Source organism: Elephantulus edwardii, unplaced genomic scaffold (assembly GCF_000299155.1).
Source record: "Elephantulus edwardii isolate Elephantulus edwardi_28Jun2011 unplaced genomic scaffold, EleEdw1.0 scaffold00009, whole genome shotgun sequence".
NCBI classification, from domain to species: Eukaryota; Metazoa; Chordata; class Mammalia; order Macroscelidea; family Macroscelididae; genus Elephantulus; species Elephantulus edwardii.
Genome location: NW_006399759.1, coordinates 4968022 through 4981666, shown reverse-complemented (window position 1 = coordinate 4981666; position 13645 = coordinate 4968022). Strand labels below are relative to the sequence as shown.

Here is a 13645-nt window from a genome sequence, read left to right as displayed (position 1 = left end):
ATGCAAGAGTGGCATCCACTTCCTAAATAACATGCCTCTGGAAACTCTATGAACTTTGATAAAATAGTTGTAGAGGGGCTGCAGGCCTTCTGTTCATAGGGTTGCTGTGAGTTGTGCTCCACTCAAAGGCAATCAACAATAACAACATTTTATATATTTCCATTCTTGTGATACTAGTAAGAATTTCATGAAAGATGAAAAAGTTTAACAACTATATTTTGTGTAATTTTTTTACATATGGTATTTTTTTCACAAATGTAGGAGGGTACAGTTGGCAAAAAAACGCATCATATGCTTGTCATTGGTGTAAAAATACCCTCAATACTTGAAAACAGTACTATGCTAACCTCATTTCGTATGTGGCTCACTAAGGTCCCGATTCCCCTCTGATCTGAGACTCAGCAGTAAGCCAGTCTTTGCTGCGTCCGTTCTGATTCACAGTGGCCCCATGGATGTCAGAATGGAGCTGTACTCCACGGGGCTTTCAAGGGCTCATTTTCTGCAAGTACATCACTACTTCCTTCTGAGTTGCTTCTGGATGGAGTTAAACCACTAAGCTTCAATGATAAGCCAACTTGAAAACTGGCAGAAAGAAAATACTTTTGAGATGTGTAAATCACCTATTATTAGGCTATGTTTTCCAAAACCTGGGTCTGTTGCTCTAGTGAAACCTGCATAAAACCAGGCTGACTCATGCGGTTGTTTGGAAGCTGGACTACAGGAACCCAGTGGAGTAAGCTAATTCTCTCCATTTCTCACACTCCAGTTATACACTCATTAAGTTCAGGGAATGCAGCATGAAGCTATTTGAGGACTGCTACTTCCCACAGGACTCAATGAAGGAGAAACTAATAAAAGGAGCAAGGGAGATTACTCTCTGCCATACAGACCTATAAAAACAAGGAATGTGAGCCTCTGGGGCAGGTTCTTGCCTCCGGAACCTCCCCACTAGCCTTGACGCTTACCTTGCACACCATGGATGTCTTTGCTCCGAGTCTAGCGGCTTGGACACACTGGTTGGCACCTTTCCCTCCAAAGCCAATAAAAAACTTATGTCCATGGATGGTTTCTCCAATTTTTGGCAAACGAGAAGTAAGACTATTTTAATGAAAAGGAAAAAAAAAAAAGAAGTACATCGGTAACTGGAATTTATTTAAATTCTTTAGAAGAGAGAAGGAGGGGAATCAGGCATTCCAAATAGTCATAAGCACCCAGAGCTTCAAGTGGAAACAGGGAAGATTCGCTTTTCCTTTATGGCAAGGCTTTTTAAAAAATTATTTTATTAATTTTAATGAACATTTACAGAGATTTTGGATTTCCATTCATTCATTGTTGCACTTTTCTCCCTGCTTCCCCGTCCCAGTTCACTCTTCTCTTTGAAAAGTAAAAGGAAAATTCTTTCATTGATATACAATCCTCCCAACCCCTTGTTCACTCCACTATGCAGCCTTCATTCGGGACTCCTGTCATGACCATAACACCCAATCATATATCGCTTTTAAACTGCTCTCTCCCTCATCTGTTTCAATGCAGTAAACATAATTTATCTAATTTTTCTCAGTCTCACCCCAACCCTGATGTCAGTCCCATTCTACAACAGTGGCACCATGCAGTATTTGTCCTTTTGTGACTGAGATATTTCACTCAGCATAATGTCCTCCAGAATCACCCATTTTGAATAATACTGCATGAGTTCCTTGTTCTTCAAAGCAGCATAGTATTCACTGTGTGAATATACCACAGCTTCTCTATCCATTCATTTGTTGATGGGCACTTAGATTGTTTCCAACTCTTTGCTATTGCAAACAAAGCCACAATAAACATGGGTGTGCGTATTTCTGCCTGGGTGACAGTTATGGTTTATTTGGGGTATATTCCCAGTAGAGGAAATGCTAGGTCAAATGGTATTTCTATTTGCAACTTTTTGAGAAAGCACCATATAGCCTTCCATAATGGTTGCACCATTTTACATTCCCACCAACAGAGAATAAGGGTTCCAGTTTCTCTGCAACCTCGCCAGCATTTGTTGTTTGCTGCTCTGTTAAATTTTGCTACTCATACTGGGGGATGATATATCATAGTTGTTTTGATTTGCATCTCTGTTAGAGCTAGGGATTTTGAACATTTCTTCATGTGCTTGTTTTCTATTTGAATGTCTTCTTTGGTGAATTGTCTGTTCATATCCTGTGCTGATTTTTCAATTGGTTTGTTTACCTTTTTCTTGTTGTGGTACTCAAGTATTTTATAAATTCTAGATATAAGTCCCTTATATGACATGTCATTACCAAATATTTTCCCCCAGTTTGTGGTTTTACTTTTTACCCCATTGGAGAAGTTTCTGGTTGTGTATAAGGATTTGATTCTTAGAAGGTCCCATTCATCTATTTTATCTTCTCCTGGTTGTAGATTTTTCAGGATGCTTGGAATACTGTTTATGTTGTGGATTAGGACTTCAGAGTTCTTCCAAGTTTTTCTTTAATGAAGTTTATAGTCCTTGGTTTTAGTCCTAGGTCCATGATCCAACTAGAGCTGGGTTTTGTGTATGGAGTAAGGTGTGGATCTTGCTTGAGTCTTCTGAAGATAGTTTTCCAATTTTATGGCAAGCCTTTGTAGCTTGTATCACCAATAATGTATCTTCCAAATAGTTTTCTCCTCTGCCCTGGCCACACAGTAAGGCTGAGTTGTAGCTCTCCATCTTAGGACAAGTACTTGTGTCTGTCCTGAATCAGGGTTCTTCATGGTGCCTCTGTCTCCCCTCTTGGAGGGTAAACCAGTTTCTGCCCAGTTAACACTGACTCAGGGCAGCCCCATGTGTTAGAGGATTGTTCCATGACTTGTCAAGGGCTGATCTTTGAGAAATAGATCATCATGCTTTGCTTCTGAGGCATCTCTGGTTAACAGGAACAGAATGGAGTACATTAACTGTTTGCCTGAGCTGAGAAAGTTCATCTTCTCCCTTCCCAAATGCCTACAATAGAGTTTTGTTTATAGAGAGATCTAATAAATGGGATGTGTGTTTCTACACAAGTTTCTCTGATTAATGAGCAGCAGGACGTGTGAAGGATTCTGGTAATCATACACGGCACTGAAGAAGAGGAAAGTTGCCAGTCCAGGAACTAAAGGAGCTTACTTAGGGTTTTTTTTTTTTGTTTTCTTTTCTTTTAAATTTTTTTTATTAATTTTAATGAAAGTTTACAGAGACTTCGAATTTCCATTCATTCATTGTTGCGGGGTAGTTGCTTTGTGTCATTGAGTCTGAAGGGGCCCATAGCTGAACCTTCAGCAGGTCTTAGTGGCAGTAAACGGCACAGGAGAAGACTGTCCATTTTCCCCCAAAGGGCAGCTGGTGGGTTAGAACTATGTACCTTTGAGTTGGCAGCACAATTCCTTACCACTAAGCCATCAGAGCTCCTGAGGGTGGGTTAGGGCCAGGGTATTGAGATTTTTTTTTTAAATAGTTGCTCTTTCTGAGTTAATTCATGTACTTTTGTATTCAGGATGGACAGGACTAAGATTATCCAACCATCTAAATATTCTACCCGGGCGGGGGCGGCGGCTATCCATCCTGTATACTACAATATCACCTGAGCTGACTCAGAACATAAGTTGTAAAAAAATGGATCCTGAATAACTAAGTTTCATTCTCATTATGGAAAGTTTCAAGCATAAAAGTAGAGGAAATTGTCTATTAACCTCTTTTCAGTACCTATTGCCTAGATTCAGTAATTATCAACTAATGGTTAATCTTGTTTCAGCCCATACTTAGTTGACTTCTCAGAGAGTTAAAGATTTTTGCCGTAATGCTGTAACTCACTGATGTTAGTATTAAATGTGGCAAAAAAAGAAGGGTAAACAGTACATTTCTGGGATGATATTGTAACATTGAAGGTAGAAGTTGTGAAGAAACCACGTCTTCGGGGGTAAGAATGACCTTCCAATGAAGAGGGGTTCTCGGCATAGGGCAAGTGGAAAAGGCCAGCCAAAGACCAGCTGGCTAGACACAGGAGGTGGGAGGAGGGCCCAGTGGAGCGGGTGGACAGAGGACAAGTGTGGCCACCTGGGGCTCAATAGCTCTTGAAAAGGTAGGCGATGAGCTAAGGTTCATCACAGTAACTCAGCCGAGAGCTCACTCTGCTTCAACAAAGCTATTTTAGCAGATTATAAATTTATATTAGCAACCCACAAAGAGCTCTGGTGGCCTAGTGGGTAAGGAGCTGTGGTACCAATAACCTAAATACACATGGTTCAAATCTACCAATTGCTCCATGGAAGAGAGATGGGCAATCTCCTCCCATGCAACTGACTGTCTACTGGAGGGTCACCTATGAGTTAGTTGCAACTTGATAGCTCACAACAAACCCACATCATCTGGGATCTATGCAAAACCAATATATTAGAGTAACAGAACACAGCTATTTCCTGCAGGGCACTACTTGTTTGCAATGGTATCACTATAACTGATGCCGAGAGCACTTGATTGTGTGAATAAGGACCAAGCTCAACCCGCGAACCTCTCTTATGAGTTCTGAAAGTGGTAATAAATTAGGCTAAACTACTCCATTCCCTGTCAACTATGGTTATTTTGGATTCAAAAGAGACTCATCAATGATTTGAAAACACCCCACACCTCCTCTTTTCAAGCCTATTTTTATCTTGGATTCGAAATGCATTTATAGTAGATGGAAAAAAAATATACATCTTGAAGGTTCACTTCTGAGAAAGGTACTCAATCAAGAGAAAAATGGTTTTAATGTAATGTTATTATCCTGTCATTTAATTTAGCAATGACAAGTGATTAGAAGATTTTGATTTGCATCAGAGATCTGAAACATTTTAGAATTCTGTTATGAACAGGCAGTGATGAGTAATCTGGGTGATTGAGTAACGATGTGAGTTCCTGGTTCATTGGTGCCGCCACAAACAACATTACTAACAAACTTAAAAAGAAAAAAAAAATCCAATGTGGCTAAAAACAGGCCAAACAACTTAATTAGTGAGACTATCACTAAAGAAACTCATGACTTCCACTATATTTATACTGAGATCTGGGTCACACTTCACTGGTTTGAATCAAGTGTTATTCTCTTATTGCCAACTGAGAAATGGAAACACTGTCACCAGAATATAATTTTTTTTAAAAAAATTGGGATGTGTGTCTCTGTGCAGGATGAAATTGGGGACACTGCTTCTGTGTGTTTGATGTGAAGGCAGATAGCTGGATTTAAATCCACCACTTCTAACCAATTTATATTAACACAAGGCATTGCAGTTCAGCCATCATTGCAGTTCCTCATTTCTTTGGGATTATTGATCTTCTCTGGCTCTATCAGGTGGAGCCTGAGGCCCTCTTTGTTATGGTCCTCTTGGGGGGCCTTACAGGATTGAGCAACCAGATGCCAATCAGGGTGGCCACCTCAATCTTTTCATAGGCTCTTCCTTCCCTCTTCTCTTCGGAGCTCTGGTGGTCTAGTCTGTAAGGAGCTTCCCTACCAACCCACAAACAATGCCTCTCTGGCTGTTCAAATCCACCAGTGGCTCTACAGAAGAAAGATGACCAATCTCCTGTGCAGTTAACAGCCCCAGAAACCTGATGCACGATCAGGTATGAGGGACCTCCTTCGTTTCTGCCTCACCTCCATTGTCTCTTGCTCATGCTCTCTGGATCACACACTCAAAGAAAGCATGTGAACGTAAGCCATTGTTTTCAGCTCTGTCCTCTGCGAAACCCAGGCAAAGATTATTTATTTATATTAATTCTAAAAACACCACCACCAAAAAGAATTGGACAGCGCAATGTGGAGTGCTGAATGCAACTAGAAAGTAAGTTACAAATAGACAGAAGCATTTTTAAATAACAAATCATAATTTACTTTCAACCAGACTTATTATCTTTTCTTTATTAAAATTAGGAAAGTTGCATCCAAGAAAGGGCCTGAGAAATACATCATATTAAGGGTGAAAGAAATACTTTGATTCACCCTAATTTAAACAAAGGTAGGCAAATTAAAATGGGGAGGAGAGAGGGAGAGAGAGTGATACACACACACACACACACACACACACACAGAGAGAGAGAGAGAGAGAGAGAGAGAGAGAGAGAGAGAGAGAGAGAGGCAACATTGGTAGAAATACACTGTTGCCACCACTTAAGAAGTTAAAATTTGACTCTATCAATTTCTGAATGAGAGAGATCCAAAACACCCAAACAGAATATTTTGGACAAGTTGAAAGTAAACCCATAGCTCTAACAATGCCAATGTGAAAGATGGGCAGAAGGAAAACACTGATGGGTGTTCCCAGGCAGTCAGCAGTGTTCCCTGCCTTCAGGGCCACAGTGGTTAGAGCCTGCGAGTGGCAGGCAGGTGGCTGCAGCCACTCACTGATTGTATTGCCTCTGACAGCTCTCCCCTCTTTGAACCAGCTTCTCCTCTTGCAAAACAGATTTAATAATACCTGTCAACTTCTTAAATGCCTGGGTTTAGTGCTTGCTGTTATTTCACTGACAGGTGTGATCCGAACAACTTATCAATTGCTTTTAACTTCCTGACAATGATGTGGTTGTTATGGATTCTCAGAGATTTTTCATGCCAAAAGAAGGAATGACCTGGTTATGTGGGGATAAATATTTGAACCAAAAAGGTCATACCAACACCCAGCACCAAATCAAGAGATGTGTTGCTTTTTCTTTTGCATTTTGTCTTTTCTCTCTTTGACTGCAAGCTGCTGAAGCCTCTTTGATAGGGGATTCTACTAATATTACCCAATTAAAATTCATTATGCTAATTTATTATTCCTGTTAGTATTCTTCAACCATATCTTCTTCTTCGCAGCATTTGTGTATGTCACACTTACAATGATGAGAGTAATTCCAAAACCAAAGTGGTTGTATCTGTTTCTGCCTCTGCAGAAAGAATTTAGCCTACTAATTCAAAATCCACACTGTGGGCTCTAATCCTCAACTTGCAGACACATATGATTTATCTAAGGAAATGAAACATGGTTTATGCTTTATCTACAGTTCTTAATGAATTTTCTTTTTAACTCTTTCTTTTTCCTTAGCTAAAAGGTCCTTAAATAAAAACTCATTCTAACATCTAAGGTCCAACTGCTGCTCTTTCTACTTGGAGTAAAGAAGAATGAAAAATATCAAAGACACTTGGAAATAATTATTCTACAGACCAACAGATCTGAGATCTTCACCCTCCATGACCCCGAGACCAGAACTAGATGGTACTCAACCACCACTCCTGCATGATCTGAAAAAGATTGTAATAGAGGGTTCTGGACAGAGGCGATATAAACGTAGAACAATAATGGCCAGATTCACTGCTTTGATGGAATTCCTGAGACTATGGCCCTTGGCTACCCAGCTCTGGTGGCCTAGTGGGTAAGGAGTTGCACTGCCAGTGGGTAAGGAGTTGCACTGCCAACCCAAAAGCACACAGTTCAAATCTACTAGCTGCTCTGAGGAAGAAAGATGGAAAATCTCTTGTGCAATTTATGTTGCTATTGTTGTTAGGTACCTTCGAGTCAAGTACAAATCATGGTGACCCTATGAACAACAGATCTGAACCCTGTCCTGTGCCATCCTCATTGTCTCTGACATGCTCGAGCCCATTGCCTAAGTCACTGCATTAATCTATCTCACTGAGGGTCTTCCTCTCTTTTGCTGATCCCCCACCTTTCCAAGCATGATGTCCTCCTCTAAGGCTCTAAGGCCTAGCTACTCATGCAGTTTATAGTCTTTGAAAACCTGCTGGTGGATCAGCTGTGACTGAGCTCTGACTGAACGGCAGTGAGTGAGAGAGACAGTGACAGGAAGGGAGATAGAGACAGAAAGAAAAAGAAATGGCCCTTACGTGCCCTTTGAGCCTGGGATGGAATTCTCCCCAGTGACTTTCTCAGTCAAACAACAGATCTGTGAAGTGAAATGGAACAGCAGTGAGGTACTCAGTCCTTAGAGCAATCAGTCGCACAGGATCACAAGGGCAGCATTTGTCCAAGGAAAAAACTCAGAAGGTAAGAAGAGAGAGGATGGAGAGAGAAATGGAAACATAAATCACACAGAGATAGTGGGAAGAGTGGTAATACAATGTGGAGGCTGTAATCAATGCCGTAAAACAGAACATATATGAGTGGCTGAAAGGACCAATCTGTTCTCTTAACTTTGACTCAAATAATAATACAGAGAATATTTTTTTAAAAGCCATCTGCCTGAAGATACAGGTGCTCTTGAATTTACAGACTAGATGGACAATACTCTAGCCAAAAGTGGGTAGCTTTTCAGAATGCCAAATCTTTGATCCCTATTTACTTGAAATTTATTTATGTGTAAGCAATCGTGCCAGGTACGAGGAGAGACAACAAATATTCCTTCAGCCACATCTCTAGGCAAATGCAACCTCCTCAGAGAGGCTTTCACAGACCGTCTCCCAGGAGACACCTGCTTATTTAAGATTAGCCACAGATTCATTCATCCTTACAGGAAACATGAGGACTCCGGTTCAGATGACGGGGCTGGTTCTCTATGTCCAACTGCCCATGAAATGACATGAGGAAGGAGGATCTCATTTGTGTGGGCAGGAGGGGCTTCCATTCCTAGATAGGAACCCCAAAATGATTCATTTCAGTGTTTGTACAGGACAGCTGACAGAGTGGTTCCTTTGCCACTTCTGGAGAGGGGACAGACAGTGGTGACTTGACCTACCGGCCTTTGCTTTATTAGGTAAACAAATTCTCCCTGGGAAGACAAGGAGAAGATCTCTAGGGTTATAACCCCTGTAATATAAACAACTGTCTCCATGGGAAATGTCTTTAAATCTTTCCAGAAGTTCCAGAACATTCAAACATCCTTTTATCCAGGTGCTAGCATCTTTGATCAGACAGTCGATGAACGACAGACAGAACGATGAAGACATGCATGAAGCATTGCTTCTCGACAGTTTTCTTCTTAGCACTTATCATTCCTTGATATTATAATACAAACTTATTTAAACACATGTTTACTACCATTTGCCTCCCCTACTATCATGTTAGGCCTGTGAGGTCCTTAACAGTCTCCACAGCGCTCAGTGCCTGGAAACTAGCGAACATGAGAGACTCACTCACTGCTGGAGCCAACTCATGGCTGAGCCTCTAGTGGGTTTTCAGAGGCAGTAAATCGCATGAAAGAGATTGCTCATCTTTCTCCTGCAGAGAAGCTGGAGGATTCAAACCATCCTCCTTTAGGTTGGCAGTGCAACTAACTCCTTAGCCACTAGGCCATCAGTTTCCTAGCATACAGAATATATTAGAACAACTTGGTATTAAAAGCACACTATATATATATAAAAGAGCACATCTTACAAGTAAGCTTTCTGAATTTCATACACTAAACACATCCTGTAACAATGCCCACTCAGGGAAAGGAACATTAATAGCACCTTTGCTCCTTCTCCTAACAGTCCCCTAAGGGTAATCATGCTCTTAACCTCTAAGACCACACACTGATTTTTGCCTGATAACCTTGCTTTTTAAGTAAGACATTGTGGTGTTTTTATGTGCTGCCAAGTTGTTTGTGACTCATAGTGACCCTACGTATAACAGCTTTGACCCCTCTTCTATTTTGAGTCAACCTCACACCTACATCCATTACCCCAGTCACTGAGTCCATCCATCTCATCCAGGGTCTTCCTCTCTTGTGCTGTCCCACCACCCTCCCAAGCATGATGTCCCTCTCCAAAGACTGGTCTTGCAACATACTGAGAATACGTCAGACAGAGATTAAAAATCCTTGCCTCCAAAGAGCAGCCAAGTTTCACCCTTTCCAGGATGAACCTGTTTATTCTAGTAGTAGTCCATGGCACCACAACTCAAAGGCATCAATTCCTCTGCTATCATACTTGGTCATTTTCTAGCTCTCTGATGCATAGAAAGTAATTGCAGACGATGGCCTATACCAGGCATATCTTAGTCTCCAGACTGATATTGTTGCTCTTTATTACTCTGGAGAGGTCCCAGACAGCAAATTTTGCCAGTACAATTCATCTTTTGATTTCTTGGCTACTGGTACCAAGAGTGTTAATTGTGGAGCCAAGCAAATAAAGTATATTTAGAAAGCTTTGATAATAGAAGAAAAAAAAAATCCACAGGCAATCATTTAACCTACAAAACAACAAAAAGCAATCATTTTATGTACGCTTGGAAGCATTTTAACAAATGTATACCTACGTGGTATAGATTTTCAAGGTTTTTCTACTAATGCAAGAAGGTCCTTGGTGCCTATTCTGTATAAGTGCTGAGAGAAACTGGAGGTTTACTTGTTCCTTATCTCAGAGGAAAACTTTCCCACCTTTCATTTTATGATGCTGACTATAGTGTTTTTGTAGGTACCTTTTCATCAGGTTGAGGAAGTTCTGTTTTTAGTTTGCTGAGATTTTTTAAAATCATGACTGGATGTTGGGTTTTGTCAAGTTTGTTTCCTATTATGACTGAGATCATCATATGGTTCTTTCTCCTTTATTCTACTCATATGGCAAATTACATTGACAAATTCAAATATTAAATCAATATTTAATTTCTAGAGTAAAATCGAATTGGACGTAATGTATTTTCCCTTTTACAGATTGCTAGATTCAATCTGCTAATATTTCGTTGAGGAGTTTTACACCTGTAGTCATCAGGGATATTTATCTGTGTTACTCTTCCCAGCCCTGCACCGCCCAACCCCCACAATGTTATCTTCCTTTGGTTCAGTTGTTAGTGTAATGTTGGCCTCAGAAAATGAGCTAAGACATTTTCTTTCTAAAAGAGCTTGTGCTCAACTGCTGCTATTTATTTCTTTAGTAGTTAACAGAATTCACTAGAAATGCCATCTAGACCTGGGGTTTTCTTCAAGAGAAACATTTTAAATTATTAATTCGATTTCTTTAGGAGCTCTGGTGGCATAGTCCACAGAGAGCTGTGCTTCTAACCCAAAGGTCTCTGGCAGTTCGAATCCACCAGCTTCTCCAAGGGAGAAAGAAGTGCAATCTCCTCCTACGCGATTTACAGAGCCTGGAGAGCTGCTGGAAGGTCAGCTAAGCAGGTTTCAACTTGACGGCAATGAGCTTTTTAAATAACAAATACACAAATATTCATATTTTTAATTTATCTTGTGATAATTTTTTGTGTATGTTAAGAAATTTGTCTGTTTCATCAGTGGTGTCAAGCCACTGTACAGAGTTTGGTTTTTTTGGTAATATTTTTAATTATTTATTTAAGAGCTTTCAAATCTGTAGTGATGCTCATCCTTCAATCTCCCAATTGCTAACTTGTGTCTTATTTCTTCAATGGTCTTGCTAGAGGTCTTTCAATTTTATAGACTTAAAATGAATGAATGGAATTAAAAAAAAACAAACCCAAAAATATTAAAAAGTAAAAGGTAGCAAAAAAAAAATGCTATTGTGGATACATCAACAACCTGCCTTATGCAGATGACACAACACAGTTTGCTGAAACTGAGGAGGACCTGAAGCGCTTGCTACAGAAGGTCAAGGACTGCAGTCTTCAATATGGATTGAAGTTCAACATCAAGAAAACAAAGGTTCTCATCACTGGACCAATTGGTAGCATCAGTATGGATGGTGAAGAGATTGAGAGAGTTAACAGTTTTAGTTTGCTTGGCTCCACAATTAACACTCTTGATAACAGCAGCCAGTAAATCAGGAGATTAATTGCATTGGGAAAATCAGCTGTCAGAGACCCCTCCGGAGTACTGAAGAGCAACGACGTCAGGCTGGAGACTAAGGTGCGCCTGATCCAGGCTATAGTCTTTGCAATTGCATGCTATGCATCAGAGAGCTGGACAGTGACTAGGGATGATAGATAGCGAATTGATTTCTTTGAGCTTTGGTGCTGCAGAAGAGTTGAATATACCATGGACTGCTAGGAGAACAAATAGGTTTGTCTGAGAGAGGGTAAATCCAGGCTGCTCTTTGGAGGCAAGGATTCTGAAGCTTTGTCTGACATACTTTGGCCATGCTGCAAGGAGGGACTGGTCCTTGGAGAGGGACATCATGTTTGGAAGGGTGGAGGGACGGCACAGGAGAGGAAGACCCTCGATGAGATGGATCGATTCAGTGATTGGGGTAGTGGGAGTAGGTGTGTCGGAGACAACGAGGCTGGCATAGGATAGAGCAGGGTTTAGGGCTCTTGTACATAGGGTCGCTATGAGTTGCAAGAGACTTGACGGCACACAACAACAAATGTATGTGTGTGTGTGTGTACCTGGTTATTTTAACCATTTTAAAATGTATGATTTAGTGATATTTATTACATTCACTTAAGTCTAACCATCACCACTATTAAAAAAAAATCACCTCAAACAAAAACTCATACTTCCTAAGTAATAACATCCCATCTTCCTTGCCCTCCTACTCTTGACTTCCTAGGCCCTTGTTTTGTTGTTATGTGCTGTTGAGTCAGAAACAACTTATAGCTGACCCTCCTGTGGTTTTTCAGAAGCTGTAAATGGCATGGGAAGAGACTATCCATCTTTCTCCACCAGAGCAGCTGGTGGATTTGAACTCTCAACCTTTGAGTAGGAAATATAACTCCTTACTCTACATGGTCACCAGAGCTCCCTGCTCAGTCCCTAGTGACCACTAAGGAACTTAGACTCATCAACAACCTGCATTATGTAGATGACACACCCTAATTCACAGAAACTGAGGAGGACCTGAAGTGTTGCTGCAGAAGGTCCAGGATTGCAGTCTTCCGAATGGATTAAGAAGACAAAGATTCTCACCACTAGTCCAATTAGTGGCACCATGATGGATGGAGAAGAGACTGAGGTTGTTAATTTCTGCTTGCTCAGTTCACAGTCAACACTCTTGGTGCCCGTAGTCAAGAAATCAAAAGATGAGTTGCATTAGGGAAATCTGTCTGTGACCTCTTGAAGTGCTTAAGAACAATGCTGGAGACTAAGGTACGCTGGACTCAAGCCAGAGAGCTAGACAATGACCAAAGATGACAGAAGAAGAATAGATGCCTTTGAGTTGAGGTGGTGGAGAAGAGTGTTGAGCATACTATGGGCTGCCAAGAGAATATACAAGTTTATCCTGAAGAAGGTGAAACCAGACTATTCCTTGGACTCAAGAATGTTAAAGCTCCATCTTATATATTTTGGGCATGTGGCCAAGAAGGACCAGTCCTTAGAGAAGGATATCAAGCTTGGAAGGGTTGAGGGACAGAGCAGGAGAGGAAGACCCTGGATGAGATGGACTGACACAGTAATTGGGGTAATGAGGGTGGGTTTGTTGGAGACAGTGATACTGGATCAGGATAGGGCAGGATTCAGAGCTATTGTACATAGGGTTGCTATGAGTCGCAAGTGTTAAGGTGGAGGGTAAGTCTTGTACTAAATGCTCCAATATGATCAGAAGTAAACACGTTTCCCCCCAGTCTTCTCCTTAAAAGACACACATTAATGGAGAGTCAGATCTCCATACCTTTTCAACCTGTATGCAGAGCAGATTATCCAAGAGGCTGGGCTCTATGAGGAGAAGTGTGGCGTCAGGATTGGTGGAAGATCTATTAACAACCTGCATTATGCAGATGACACAACCCTGCTTGCTGAAACTGAGGAAGACCTCATGCACTTGCTGCAGAGGGTCCAGGACTGCAG

At 41.0% G+C, this 13645-nt stretch overlaps 1 protein-coding gene across 1 annotated transcript in view; it reads right to left on the bottom strand.

Moving 5' to 3' along the window:
• Nucleotides 1-13645, bottom strand: part of RBKS (ribokinase) — a 175084-nt gene that overhangs the window by 104986 nt on the left and 56453 nt on the right. Inside the window, exon 2 of the mRNA XM_006880576.1 lies at nt 966-1098. Within this exon, the coding sequence (XP_006880638.1) occupies nt 966-1098 (133 nt within the window). The remainder of the gene's footprint in view (nt 1-965; nt 1099-13645) is intronic.